The sequence below is a fragment of the Nesoenas mayeri genome (genome assembly GCF_963082525.1).
Source record: "Nesoenas mayeri genome assembly, chromosome: 3".
NCBI classification, from domain to species: Eukaryota; Metazoa; Chordata; class Aves; order Columbiformes; family Columbidae; genus Nesoenas; species Nesoenas mayeri.
The window spans coordinates 98445009-98460443 of NC_137544.1; the positions used below are offsets into that span (position 1 = coordinate 98445009).

The following is a 15435-nucleotide window of genomic DNA, read 5'->3' on the forward strand; positions in this document are numbered from 1 at the left end:
TTGCATCCGTGATAATATGCACCTTCCCTTCAACTATTGCTTTAGTAAGATAAATTCCCACATTAATAAATGGCTGAAAACTGGTAAAGCTGGTACAAAAAAATCTCCGTTAGTAAGAAGAAACAAAACATTTAAAAAAATCTTCCTTCAGGATTCATTTGTCCTTCATTATTGTTCATCATTGTTCAAGCCAGCACAAAAATGCAGTATTTCTTTCCTCTTTAGTATTGCATGAATGAATAAAGCTTAAACTATTCCCTGAAAAAGTTACATTGTAGCTAACCTAAGAAATATCTGGAAGACTTGAAAAAACAATTAAGGAATCAAATGGCTGTAACTGATCTAGATGGAAAATGCAATGATAAGAAGCAGCCGATGCATCGTCGCTTAGTCGTCTAATTAGAGACTGCTCCTATGAAATCTAATACTGCATTCAGTCAGTTCATCGTGTTGTACTGTACTGCTAGGTACGGTGGTTCTCTCTTTGATTCCTTTGTCATTGGGGACATTATGGTTCATAATAAGTTCACTGGCATCCATATTATGGATTTCAATCCTTTGGCAGGCCTGGCTTCCATCTCTCTTCAATTAGAGACCTCTTTTAAAAAGTTCAGCAGCAAAGAAAAAAAGAGAAAAGGAAAAAGGAAAGGAAAGAACAGAAAGGAAAAGAGAGAAAAGGAAAAGGAAAAGAAAAACTGCATCAGAAAGACACAGAAGAAAAAGTTGAAAGCTGCTTCACAGTCTTGCTGCTAAATATCAGTGCAGTCAGTTTTTCCTTAATTAAACACTAAGTTTCTTTGCCATTATTATCCTGTTTATTTCCCTTTTTTTTTTTTTTTTTTTTTTTTTTTTAAAACGTGCATGATGGGAAAGCCCATGATGCTTTAGTCAGACCTTGGCCTCCAGCATTTCCAAAAAAAGTTTGTGCATGGGGACTTTGCCTTCCAGTTTGATGTTGTAGAAATGCTGCACAGCCTTGGTGGAGGTTTGCCTCAGGAGCGGGAGAGTCATCAACATCTTGCCTGCGCGACGTGGGTCTTCCATGTGCTGCCCGGCCTCGTAATCCTGCAGAGCCTCATGTAAGACATCCTGAAGTTTCTGCACTGCCTCGACATCCTCTATGTGCATCGAGTCTGCAAAACAAAGGAACAACAGAGGTTTCAGTCTGGTGTGCCAGAAGTCAGAGAAGTCTACGGCTGCGCAACACTTTTACTGGTTAGAATCACAGAATCGTAAGTTGGAAGGGACCCACAAGGATCTGTCCATCCTCTTTTAAGAAAGAATATAATGACCCACTAACTTCTATATTCACCTTCAGGAAAGTATGTGGAACCACTGCAGAAGTAATGTATAACTGACTCTTGTTTAAGTAATATCCTTCTCCTCATCCTCCTCAAACTAGTGAAATGGTTGCCCTTGCTGCTCCATCTTTTACTGCTTTGAAGAAACGAAGAGCCACAGGGCCACTGGCAGTGTGAATCGAGGTCTGCATTTTGCCAGGGAAGCAACAACGACTGCCCTGCTGTGGAGAAGCGGGGTCAAATCCTGCAGCAGACTCTGAGGCTGGGGAGCTGGAAGCCCCAGTCGGTTGCTACACACTTTCTCAGGGGACACGAATCACGAGATTAGGACCACTGCACTGACACAAGGGAAAAACAGGTTTGATGCGATTTCCCGATAGGTTTAGCAAATTCTTTTGCCTCGGGCACATTTACACCAACAGGCTACACTTAATATGTTCCTGCAAAGCTTTTGCTCTGTGAAGTTAACATCTCCTACAAGGTGTAATCCTTCTCTCCCACCCACTCAGAGGGTGGTTTATCTTGTTATTGCTGGGGTTTTGCATTTTTTCTAAATCACTCAAAGCAAGCACCTCACCCTATACCTTTCCAGGTGAGATGTTTTGGTGGTGTAAATATTGAGTGACAAGCCTAGACACAATGCATATGAGGAACTAGACTAAACTGCTACATGACCTGGAAAGATTAAAGCAATGGAAGTGTGAAATAAAAAGAAAAGATCTAACTGAAATAACTGTAAAACCCTCAACAGCATAGATACAGAAAGGGAAGATGTCCCCGAGAACACGCAGTTACTGGACCATGCTGAGATGACTTTGGATGAGCAGCCCTAATTCTCTGGCTTTTATGTAGTCATAAATGCCAAAAAAACCCTGATGTGGTCCAAAGTGAGGTGAACACAAGCAAGGAAGAACAGTCATAGGTGAAAGAGGCCACTAAACAGCCCCTGTCAACTACCAAAATTTGGATGGTCCACAGACATACAGAGCCAATAAAACACCGTATGAAAATATAACTGCTGCCAGGGGGTACAGGTCCTAGGGGTAGGCTGCACTGGGCAAGCTTAGCTCGGGGTGAAACTGGGATGTGGCATTATTAAATTGTGTCCTTGAAAACTCTACTTAGTAAAACACTGCTTTGCATCTTCATTTTTGGTTATGGAATAAAACTCCTGTTTCTACACAGAACAATGCTGAGAAGCTGAACAGTAAAGAGCTCACTTCTGTCATCATTTCCAAGCACCGTACTAAGCACTATGATGCCCCAGATCACTATTTTGACAGATATTCATGTTTTACTCTGTTGATGATAACAACATCAAATTTCGCACGTGCTTCAAATACCTGAATCACATTCAGAGAATTAAGATGCATTTAAGATTTGTTTCCTAAAAGCTGACGTGCAGGTACTTCCTCAGATAATTAGGCCAGACAGTAAACACCTCTCTCTTTTCAAACACAGACATGTGAACCAAAACACAAACCAGTAAGTAACAGGTTAACAAAAATGGTCCAGCTTCTATTGTCAAAACAAATGTGCAAATTGAAAAGAAAAAAAAAGATAAAAGTTACAGCTCCTGCTCTAAACCAGACACTTAATTATATACAAGTTTGGATCATTTAGCACGTTTTATTGATTCTGATGACAGTTTATCTGTTAATTACACATAATGGAGTCCTATGGGAATTTTACATGTTTAATAATTCTGAGTCTTAGCGAATACATGCTCTAAGAAGCATGCAGCTAAGACACACGCTGCCAGGATGTGATACTGCACATCAAGGTGCACTGTGCTGAAAGCAGAGAAACGCAAAAATATCTCTCTTAGGGAAAAAGAAAGCTACAACATTTTAAAAAAAGATGACAGGGCAATATTACCTCTAGCAAAATTTAGTTCTAATTCACGTGAGACCATTTCCCAAATCCATACATTTTTGATAGTTTTCTAATATGGCAATTCTATTAAATAATTCTGTGTCAATAAGAGAAAATCCCTGAATTCTGTGTTCTACAAACAGATGTAATCGATACAGACATGCTAACACACACATACAAACGTGACTGATGTCTTAAGCATAGTGTCCAGCCACCAGGCTTAATTTGGAATGCAAACTTCAAACAAATTGTCATCTTTACTCCCTGACGCTTTACCAAGTCCTTGGATATTCACTGTTTTGCTACAGAACACACGATGTGCTAGTCCAAATAATTTTTCCATTAATTGCACACAGTTTGCACAGAAATTACCCATCTTTGCCTCCTCTCCCCAAACCCACCATGCCAGGACCAGATTTGGTGGGAAACCAAATTTTATCAGCAACAAAATGCCCAGCACGTCAAAGACTGACTGTTGTGAATTGTTTTTTGTACCATGCTGCATAAAGAGACAGACTTTTCTGGCAAACCTGATTAGAAATGTTTAGTTTTTAACCCAGTACAGAACCATCCTGATTCTTCCCAGAATCAGTATTTGTAACCGCAACCATGTTTGAGTTTGTGAATAGATGGATGGAGTCCAGACTAATATATTTTTTGCACAGAGATGTAACTTCCCCCAGATCTTTAGCTCTGCAGTTTGGACAGCCATTTGGCCTGCAGCGTTAGGAATATATATGGTCTATGCATTTCTTATACAGAAAGTGCATGAAGAGGGAAGAGAGGAAGAGAGAACCCCCAGAAAATGCAAGAATGGATGGAGAATCAAAACCCTCCGATACAGCTGTTACACTGCATGCTCTCAAACTCTTTTCCACTGTGTGGGCAACATCTGAAAACAGGGGATCTTATCCTCTCCTCGCAGGGGTGATTGTGTATCATCCCTCCCGTAAACAGAGCAATTGCTTACACGGAAAAGTAATAGTAGTAAAGCATTTAATGTATTTGTTGCTGTCTTTGAAATCAATTTAGCAGCTGGGGAGAACGTGACCAGCCAGCTTTCCACCAGCCTAACGCAAGCGCTCGCTGCCAAACGGTGCTTCATGGAGCAGTTTAGGAAGCTGCGCCTTGGGAAACAGATTTTGTCACTTGAAATAGGGTAAGAAAAAATATCAGAGAGAGGGGCACTTCCAAACAGAGATTAAGACTTCAAACTGTTCTTTTAAAACGGTGATTTAGCTCGGAAGATTTAAAAATTATTTCATCAAATCACTATGATAATTTAACTTCCCATTTACAAAAAAGATTCAAACTCATTTCAGCTTTATTCATTCTAGGGTCTGCTAATGTATAAATGCAAAATCTGTGCTATTAAATTAGACCATGATTCAACTTGCAGATTGCTCAGGAAAACATTAATCTCTACAAAGATCCTTCTGCAAGTTTTAGCCTTGAAGTCTGGAACGTAGACTTTTTTCCCCGATATTAAACAAATGTAGATCTTAATCCCTCAGGCATCAGCCTTTGAAAATAAGGAAAATGGTTGAAAATGCTGAACTAGCCAAGGGGAAAAGAGGAGGAAAAATAAAAGAGAAATTTTTTTCAGTAAGTACAGACTGGCAGATGTAGAAGTGAATTCAGAGCAGGTTAACTTACTGCTGATAAACCAAATCCTCACTAGTAAGAGAGGGCAATGTCAACAAGAACCACTATAATTTAAGGAAATGCAAAGTCTGTGTGACAATCCAGAAATAAAGAAATAATTCCACAGACAAGATGAAATTGAATTATAAATTATGTACAAAGATTTTGAATGTACTTCCTAGACCAAGAAAAGCCTAGAAATGACACTTTTTATTTTTTTCTAAAGTAGCTTCATAGACAGTGGATAATTTACAATTATATTGTCCACAGGTAATATCCAGAGGAAACCTATACCCAGATGTAATACACTTAAAAATCAGTGCCTATATAAAGAACGGAATTAAACAGGGTAATCTGAAAGTAGTGTCACCTGAAAGCAAGCAGGATTTGATCTTAAATGCCCTGCAAAAGGCGGATCCCAGGCTGGTGAAATTGAAAGGCTCAACAGACAAACTCAAGACTTGCTGACACAATGCGCAACTGAGAACAAGGGATTTCCATCTAGAAGGGGTAAAACTTGTTACTGAACAGTGCTGTGATGGGGGAGAGTGAGATCAACAAACGAGGACAGCAACTCATTGAGCTCTGCTTCGAGAATCCAAATTTATCCTTGCAAATGCTTTGTTTCACCATCACAGGATGGGAAAATGGAATTGCACCTGCTCTGATCAGCCAATTGATTGTATCATTGCGCAGAAATGGAAGAAAACTAGATCTCTCATCCTAGAAAAACACCACAAGGTCCAGGCAGAAATTCAGATTACAATCTACCTCACTTAAAATTCACGCTTCATCTCAAATGCAGCAAACAAACATCCAGCCACCCAGGAATCAGTCAGAACACACCACAGAGGGTGACAACCAGCTGAAGACTGGAAAGCAACTGAACTAAGGGCAAGGAGACCTCTCAAAATGCCATGCTGAGGAAACTTAAAGGCTGGCATGTGTGTACTTTGTACGTAACATCACTAAGAAGCAGGAGAAATGCAGGAGTCTCAAATGAAGTATTTCTTCATGTCAGAAAATTCAGGCAGCTTAAAGGAAGAAATTATTACAGTGAATCAAGCAGCAGGGAGTATGCAGCAGTGAATGCACACATTAAGATGCTGATAAAGCACATCAGAGAGGCAAATATCAACAAGTACTCAAAAGACAGTGATTGCTGTGATGTTTGTGATGCCGTACAGCCAAGCAGCTCCTGAACCCAAATGGATAAATCAGTTCAGACAGTTGTAGGATCCTGGAAGACCTGGATGGGATGAAGAGTAAGAGCAGCAGGCAAAACAGTTTTTGCTTTATGCAAACCCAGCAAAATCCTAATCTGGATTATGTCTCAAATAAGAGGAGTTTATCATCTTGATTGTATTGCCAATCCAAAAACTACCACAGCGTTTACTGATGGATGAACTTGTCTCAGAATTACAGAACCCCTTCCTCTGCTGCCTGAGGTGTATACCAGTTTTACACAGGGAAACTTGCATTTTTGCAAAGTGCTTGCCCACACTGTGTTTCAGTACAGTTTTTATGAGAAACACAACACAGTGCCGTTTCGAAAAGCATATTGCTTAAGGTAGAAGCAACCCATGGAAATTGCTCACAACAAATCAAACTAGGTTCTTGGTTCCCTCACCCAGCAAGAATTCCCATCCTTTTCCAGTCTAGAAATGAAATTGCCCCAGATACTTATTGTGGTCCTCTTTGTGTAGAGTCAACAAATATACTTAATTTTGACCACCTATTTGCCTGTCTTTCTTGAACAGAACTATTTGCTGGTGTCTGCACAGTTAGAGCAAGAGAACAGAATATTTTCCTTTGCTAAAGAGTATGGCAAAAAATGGTCTGAAATCTGGATGATGCCTTTGGAAACAGACACTTCAATCAGAAGATATGGTGGAAATTAAAGAAGACTAAATTAAGAATTGCTTGTCCATAGGGATTATAGGCACTGGGAACCAAAATAAAGTAAATAAAGGGCTTGTATGATGGATTTTAGTGAATAAGATCTTAGTCTGGATTGTACTGGTTAGGCCTACTTTTAAGAAGAGACACAAAAACTGAAGCCTCAAAACAGCAGGAAATGAAGATGTAGTAAGAAAACAAATTATTTCACAGAACAGACCTATTAATTTCAAGGCCTAACTGGATTAGCAGTGAAGTAAAACCACAGGCAAAAGTTAAAAGACCTTAAACTACCTCTTCTTTATTCCTGAAATGCCTTACTTTCCACTAGAATAGGTAGCGAGGGCATCTAGTTGAAGATGTCCCTGCTCATTGCAGGGGGGTTGGAAGCTGTGCTTCATTATGCTAAAATGTATAAGATACTTCTGGGTTTTCACTAGTTTCGTACTCAAAGGGTGCTGGGTGTTTTTTAGGAGAGTAAATAAGAGAGACTAGAAATGTGATGGTGAGTTGAGGTCCTTTTCTCCTTCTGGTGGTACAGGCTAGACAGCTAGTATTAGCATTTAAGATTAAATTTTCAACAGTGCACGGGGTTATACTTTTAAGTGCCTAGCAGCCACATTTGGGTCAGATTTTTCAAGATGCCAGCAGCCTATTAGGCAGATACACATGGATCAGATTTTCAAATGTGCTAACGTATTTTGACACTCTAGTTCCTTATGTTAGATCTGAGACGGGAGGCTGAGCTTCTCTTAAAAATCTGCTCTCACTTGTGACTCTTAAGCTCTTCTGCAACATTTGGCCTGAAGGCACAATTTAGTCCTTACTGATTAGGCAATTTCAAAAAACTGCTCACCTGCAACTCCCTGTTTAGTATTACCTAATCAATACATGAAAGCATTTTCTAATACAAAAGAGACGAGCAGGTCATCTTTTATACATCGGAGTGTGCACATGTGCAACTTGTGTATGCGTCAAACATATTTTGTAAATATTTCACCTTCCCTCACACAAGAGGAAGTAATTGGTACATGCATGTTTTGGAAACCATTCAAAGTTGATTTTCTGCGTGGGTAAACAAAGTGCTCATTGGTGCCAGCTTGCTTCATTGGGGCGGTGTGAGGTGGAACGCAGGGCAGTTGAATCCTGCAGCTCCAAGGTACCTACTTGCTTTTGTGTAGAGAAGCACAGGGAGACAGAAAGAATTTGTGATACTGAGGGGACAAGGGCAACACTGCGGTGAGAGGGATTTCTCTGGGGTTCAAGCATAAAAGCTGTATTAATTACTATCAAATTGATACAGATGTTTGAAACTAACCTGGTAAATCCCCTACTACGCACTATAAGCTAAATGTAACTGGTGAAATCACGCCTGTATAGACTTTAACATACACAGGGCTGAAATGTCTATACCTTTGCGCTCTTATAATTGCATTTAAACTTTTCAGCTGCTATATGCACTCCATTTGAAATCAGTGACAATCTACAAGGTTGCTACAAGTGTTCCTGCTCTGGCAGGGGGATTGGACTAGATGATCCTTTGAGGTCCCTTCCAATCCCTAACATTCTGTGATTCTGTGATACTTCTCGCATTTCTGGAAATTTATAGAAGCAGCATGGCATTGGCCAACCCTGCAAAGGGAACATTTGATTAAGGGCCATCAGAGAATCTCCCTGAAAAACAGCACCTCCTCCCCATCTTTTAGGAACCAAACGGCAGGATTATCTCACATTGGGTACTGCACAAGCAGACCCGGTATGCCTAAAGCAAAGTTGGGCTATTTTAATGCTCACAATACTGAGATTTGTTGGCCAAAACAAAGCTTGTGGTATTTATTTAAACAAAATGCAATCAACATGAAGACAATCTACAATTTCTTTTTCTGCTTCTGTACACCAGCAGGGAAAGTACGACTACACTGGATCATAAATCACTAACACAGATACACAGCTATAAAACCATCTTTGTCTACTGTTTACAGTAGAGGCAACCTGGGAATCCTTCTAGACAGTACGGATATGGCAAAAATGTCTGAAATGCCGAAGATTTCTTATTATATTTTGTCCATTCTCTCTACAGCTATAAAAAGGCTAAGGTATTTTAAGCTAGAAAAATAAATAGTGGAAGTTTTAGAAGAAAGCAGATGTAGCAACAAAATGTATTAAAATGTGAATTGCTAGCTGATTGATTTTATAATGGCATTTTCTTTTCTTTTCTTTTTTTTTAATGTAGCTGCATTAACATTAATGAAATTTATAGCTAGGTGAAAATACGCTGTTTCTGGTTTTGTCTATTCAAAAAGACAAAAACATAATTTAACTTTAATTTTACTTTAATTTTATCAGCGTTTGTAAATTACAACACTATGGGTCTGACCTTCTTTGATGGGCTCTCATTCTGCAGGTGCTATTTTACACCTACAGGCTAGTGCAGCTACAGCTGACAGAAGTTTGGTATCTGCTGCGTTGTACAACCTGAAGCTGAAATGTTGAATGTGAGCAGACAAAACACGCTGTTGAAAATGAAGTCGAATTGCTGGGCTAATGTTTTCACATAAATGTGCCCTGAATTTTAGTGTGCTGAATTGTATTTATCTCTGACATTACCCATGTTGTAATTCCCAGTGAAGTTAATGAAGCTACAGATGATTTTGATACAGTCTATGCACAATGTATGACTAAACTTTTTTTGGCAGCAGTATCTTTTATTATTACTTAAACACTGCATGTCTTTTTCGGGGAGAAAAATAAAAAGGTGTAAGTGGTACTTGACACCATATCCTTATATTCTAGCCCTTTATCCTTTTCATCACGTAAACGATAGACCTACTTCTAATTCAGTTTTTGAATTAGATAATCAAAATAAATACAAAACACTTCTCAATTTAGACTCCTAATGCCAGATAACTTTCTTGCTCTGTTCATTAAGCACAACCAATTTTGAGAAAAATGCTTCTTGTGGCTGCAAAGCATCCTCAAGTGTCTATTTACAGTAGTCAAAAATTATAAATAAATCTTCAATTAAAAAATAATTTGGATCGTTGAGGAGCATTTCCAGATTTTTTTTTTTCTGGAAATAAGATAATATTCTAAAACTAAGGACAAAGTTAGTGGGGTGGAGAATATTTTACAAGGAAACTAATAAGCATTTTGGCTTTACATGTTTTTGAATTATATTTCCAATTAAAAATGCAGAGTGCTAAATCACATTACAAAGACAAATAGGAAAGTACAACTTCATTGTTGAAAACAATTTCCCTCCTATCAATCTGAGGATTCATGCATCAATATTGTAGATGAACTGTTAATTACAAAATCAATTAAAAAATTATTTCTAAAAACAGTCACGCGTCCTGGCTCTCAGGGGGGCAATTTGGGCAGAAGGTCTCATCTCGCTAGGACCGCGCCAAATCACAAGTCGTCATCCACAAGTAAGCAAAAGCAATCTGGTTTTTCATTTTTCAGCGCGGCTGAGCCCAGCCTGAGATTGATCGTCACATATGGCCCCAGAAAACAAACTGTCAATACCTTGAATGCTGCAGAATTTGAACAAATAGCCGTCCGCCCATTCAAGCCACTCATTGCATCCCATTTAACAGATTTTATTGACAGTTTCCTTCTTGTAATTAAAGGGAAAACTACTGGCCAGCAACCAAGATAAAGTTCAAAGATAGGGTCAAAACAAAAGCAGATGGAGGGGCACGGTGTGACTGTCAATGGAACATAGCATCAGAGCATGTTATTGACATGCAGGTATCTAATGATCGGCACGTCATTAAAGAGGGATCTATCGTGAACTTTATGCAAATGCTAAAAGGGACTTAAGACCACAATAAAGCATTAAGGAGACACAAAAGGAAAAACAACAAAGCACAAACGATTTTTACTTATCTGACAGTATTCACTGCTTCAGCACTTTTAAATTCAAATGCAGCAAAAAAATTCTATCTGAGATTTTTAACCCTTGCTGCATAGGTAATAATTTTGGCAGAAGCATTCTCATCAAGGCAGAGGATCCGTAAGGCAAGGTGTAGTCCTTGAGAGATTAAGTACGAATTTGCTCCCTCCTCCCATACCCTGAATTCAACCTAGCAAATAAATCAGTATCTACCCTTAAAGAAAATTTATATAGCATATTCTCATGCATCCTTTCTGTTCGTTTTAATTGCAATGATCAGACTTGCCTGGATTATGGAACAACACTTATATTCATTTGAAGGGATATTTGCCAAATCATACAATGCAGTATTCTTCACTCCCTTAGGAACATATTCCACAACTACTTAGAACCAGAAAGTTCTTCTTAATTTGAACTGCTTATTTTTGTTCCCTTTCAGACTAAGTTCTGATTAGCAATTTTGTATTCTAAAACTCTGTTTAAAACAAGCATGCAGAAAGTATTATGGAGGAAAGAAAAAAAAAGTGACGTATTAAAAATGTAGCAACCATCATGTCACTCTGCCAACCTGAATTAGCAAGTGCTATAGCTTTGAGGGTGACAAACTCTTCTTTCTCCAGCTTCATGCTCTTGTATTTCTTTACCAGCTGCAGTATGGCATTGTTAAGGTCAAGAAGGCCTGCCAATTTGGATTGGTCTTCATCCATAATATAATCTTCAGCATATACGAGCTCATCCTCAAAAGAAAGTGACCGGTATACAACACCAAGAATCAAAATCTCCATCCAAGCACTCTGCAGAAGGCTCATCTGGTCAGCTAGAGACAAAGTGGAGAATCCTGAAGAGGAAAAAAATACAGGAAAAATATTAAGCATGTTTGGATTTGTCAGAAATCTGGTCCTCTTTTTCATTTGTTTTAATATACATTGTGATAAAACATGTACATACTCTATTTTGTCCCTTCTGCTTTTGCTCCTCTCCTCCCCATCCTACCACAGGAAAGTAAATCACTATAAAAATCAAAAATTTTCTAATCAACATGTAAACTTCTAAACAGCAGGCTCTTTCTGTAAGAATCATATTCATTCAGGGAGTATTACGGTGACAGTCTGTGATTTGTATGATGTCGTCTTTGTTCTGAAATGCTTAGTTCTAAAACCTGATGCTGTGAAATAGGGATCAGATGACTCGGTTCACCATTATCATAAAGGAAGAAGGATAATTTCAGAGAGAAAACAAACAAACAACAACCAATTTTTTAAAAAGGAAAGATTTGATGTTTCAATAGAATTAAAGTGATTATCACAAAGAGGAAAATTCTCTTCGAACTTTAACCCCAGGGGAAAGGGAAGTAGCACCGACCCTTCTCAGAAAATATACGATTTCTGTAATCGCTTCTGCCTCTGCTACACTTGTTGAAATAACAGGGTGGCATATTCAAGTGCCAACTGAATAACAGCAGCAACACTGTCCTTTTCCTGAGGGCAAGCAAAAATTTAATAAATGCCTCTTAATGAATTTAACTTTTGCCTTTCTTTTTTTTTGCCCTGCCCCCTGCCGTCTTTCCTAATAGGATCACATCTCTACTGTCTTACTTTTTCAGACTCTTGTTTACAGTACCTGTTAATTTATTATATCAAACTGCTAATATCCAAATCACATTAGGAGCTACAAAAAAATACAGGAGAGGAAGCGATTTTCCTGGCCTGTTGGTGAAATGCAGTAGTTTGCCAGTTGGCACCATCAACCACAAGTACTTAATAAAATCATCAAAGGGGATTAGTCAAGCTTTTCTTAAAGGGTCTTAAGACATGTCTGAGGCTTTCATTTAGTTGTTTATGGAGCTGCTTACACGTCCTTTGACAGGGTTCCCGCTGTAAGAACATTCTTTCTGGTGTTCAATTATACTTAAATGCGTTTTTCTGTTTTGAAAGTCGGGAGTTGCAGTCAAGCAGGAATATATCATAAACTACCAAATCTGCAAGGCATCTACTCCCAACAAGATTTTCTCTATAAGCACTAAGCAGCAAAACTAATACAATAAAAAAAAAAGAAAACCTCACATCCAAACCACCAGGCATCCATAAAAAATGAAACATAAAACTGGCTGCATGTTCTCTCTCTCTGTTTTCTCCCCCTACTTATTTGTTTTCATTTTCTCTTAGTGTCTTTTGAGTCCTGTGATAGGACTGTATCTCTCTGCCTCCAAAAAATCCAAGCCAACAACAACAGGAAACCCTTGGAGAGGTGACAACGGAAAATAAAACATCCACGATTAAAATAAATAAGAGGGAAATGGAGAAGAAATAATCATTTGAAAGGTTATAGGGAGGAATTCATGATTTCAATTAGCTTCCACATTTCTGTTCCTTCCTGTCTTTCAAGAAGGAGTTTTTCTGCAGCAGCAGATGGACAGAGAACGTCGCCTGCAGCACCGTCCTGTGACAGCCCCATTCTCCCTCCCAGACACTGCTGTTAGTAAATAGATTTACACATTCTCCAATCTCCACACATCTTTCTGCCGAATAATTAAAAGCAGGATGATTAGTTTATTGAGTGGAAGGAGGAACTTTTTTATTGAGGTCCATCCACGATTTTATCAGGGCCAGCACTTTTACGGTTGTCATGAGGGTGCAGGCATCCAATTTTTCTTATCTGCCTGATTAATACAAACGCTGTTTCAGGACGCATTAATTAACAGATACAAATCTACGTTCTCATGGAAGGATCAATACGGAGAAGAAAAGAGGCATCAATGTGAATTTAGTGCTGATGATGGAGAAGGCACTCTATTGACATTTACGTGCATAGAAACTTTAAAGTTGCAGTAGAGCCCTTTTGTCCCTGTGATTTACAAATTAACAATTTTTCAGGTATAACAATGTTTCACACACTTCTGAAGAGTTTAATTAAGCAAAAAGCAATGAATCGGTTTTGATTAAAAAAAGTTTAACCGGCATTTTCTCTCTATTTTTTTCCCCCTGAAAACTCCTAGCTTACTTTTTTTATTTACTTACCAATTTTAGTACAGTGTTTGTGGCTCTTTTATTTTTATTTTATTTTTATTTTATTTTATATTAAAATAATGCTGTGTTTCAGTAACATTTATTGTGTGCCACAGTCAAAGGAAATTACATATGCCCTGTGAGGGGGAAAAATGGGATGTTGCCTCTAATTTATTCTGCTGCACTGTTGAAAAATCTGTGTTCTGTTGCAGTAAATACACTGTTTCTATATGACACGTAAAAAAATCAAAATACATTTTTTACATTATAGAAAAACTGGCAAATATAAACCACACAGTTCTGCTCCCGAATAATAAAAGAATATGATTATTTTCTTCCTGACTGAAGTAACTTTCCCTTGAAAGCCTGCTCAGTGAAAGCATGTTTTAACTTTTGAAGGCATCCCTTGCGGGAATGTAAAGCTTTATCAAGTTGTAATTAATCTGTTTTTGTTTTGTTTTGATATTTCAGAAAATGTGAAAGCATCCAGCATGTCTCTTGTACCACAGCAATGCCCTTTTAATAGCTGTTCAGCAAGTCACAGTTAAAAGAATAGATTACACAGGTACACGTATTTACATACAGAGATTTATTTTTAATCGTTTGGACGAGGTTATACTTATTTCATGCCAAACTGTGCTCTGATTTTCTGAGCTTTTGTTATTTGAATCCTCTAGATCAGCCACATTCTGTGACAAGTGGACATGCTCTATTTTAAAATGTAACTATTAAAGAAAAAAAAGTCTCCAAATTAGATGTAAATTCACTTCCAGCTTTGTGGGCTGGGAGTAGCCTTCCCAGTCACAACTGTGAGCTCTTTCCAAACCTCCCTGAGATGCTGCATGACAGCGTGGTTTTGAACTTTGCCGTGCTTTGTGTGCCTCCTTAATCCTTCAGAGTCTCGCAGGTCATCGTTTTAAATGTAGAACTGCATAATGGCTTTCTAAAACACAATGTTGTGTACCTTTTTTCCCCTTAGCACGTGCCATATTGGTGACAACTTTGATCTCTTTCCATCTCCCTCCCCAAGTCAATGCCATTTAATGTATCTCAGGCATTTGCTAGCAGAATGACTCTGTACCTTGACCTGCAGTTAAATAGCATGTTTATCTGCGACACAGCGCAATCCAAATAAACCAGATGACAGTTTGCAATAACGTCATTTGGAAGGATTGAAAGGCTTCTCGAGAGTCAGGTACCCCTGAGGTAAGAAGCATGAAGGAAGCATGTTTTGTGCCAACCCTCCTGCCATCTTCTACTAGACGCTTGTGTGCTTGACAATGATGCCATGGGCACTTGTCAAGATTTTTTTTTTTCCTTCTTTTTTTGCCTAGCAAACTGATGCACTTTGCAGTCAACTTACAAAAAAGGCTAAGCATTTGAAAGTGTGAAGGGCAAAAAATATCTGACGGCTAGTCTTCAAAAATACACTTTCATTTCAGAAAGCATAAATGTTTATTTCCTGAGCTGAGTGTTGACAGAAATAGGCTGCAGTGGAGGCATATGAATTTAACCCCTGGTAGGCATTCTTTTCAGTGTGGTTTTTATGTGGTTGCATGCAAGCATTGTAAATCTACAGGATGTCTCGTAACATCAGTTAACAATAGCATTGATTTGCTGGTTACAGATTTTCTTCCTTTTTTTCTTTCTTTCTCCTCCTTTCAGGGGCTGTAGTGTTTCTTCAGCTAAAAATAGATATTTTTCTACAAACAGCATCTCACACTCAAATTGTAATTATGCCGTAATGACTCACTGAGATCACCGAGTGTGGATCGAGAAAAGGTTGATTGAGCAACCGAACATATGCTTGGTG

The 15435-nt window shown here is 38.5% G+C and overlaps 1 protein-coding gene across 6 annotated transcripts in view; it reads right to left on the minus strand.

Annotated features, from left to right (window-relative positions):
• Nucleotides 1-364: 364 nt before the first annotated feature.
• The window catches only part of ESRRG (estrogen related receptor gamma), a gene marked incomplete at its 5' end in the record, with an annotated part of 369448 nt that continues 354377 nt past the window's right edge, over nucleotides 365-15435 (minus strand). For all 6 annotated transcript variants that reach the window (XM_080340928.1, XM_080340926.1, XM_080340927.1 and 3 more), the window contains 2 exons: nucleotides 365-1133; nucleotides 11186-11455. In XM_080340928.1, the coding sequence (XP_080197054.1) occupies nucleotides 889-1133; nucleotides 11186-11455 (515 nt within the window). In that variant the 3' untranslated portion in view covers nucleotides 365-888. The remainder of the gene's footprint in view (nucleotides 1134-11185; nucleotides 11456-15435) is intronic.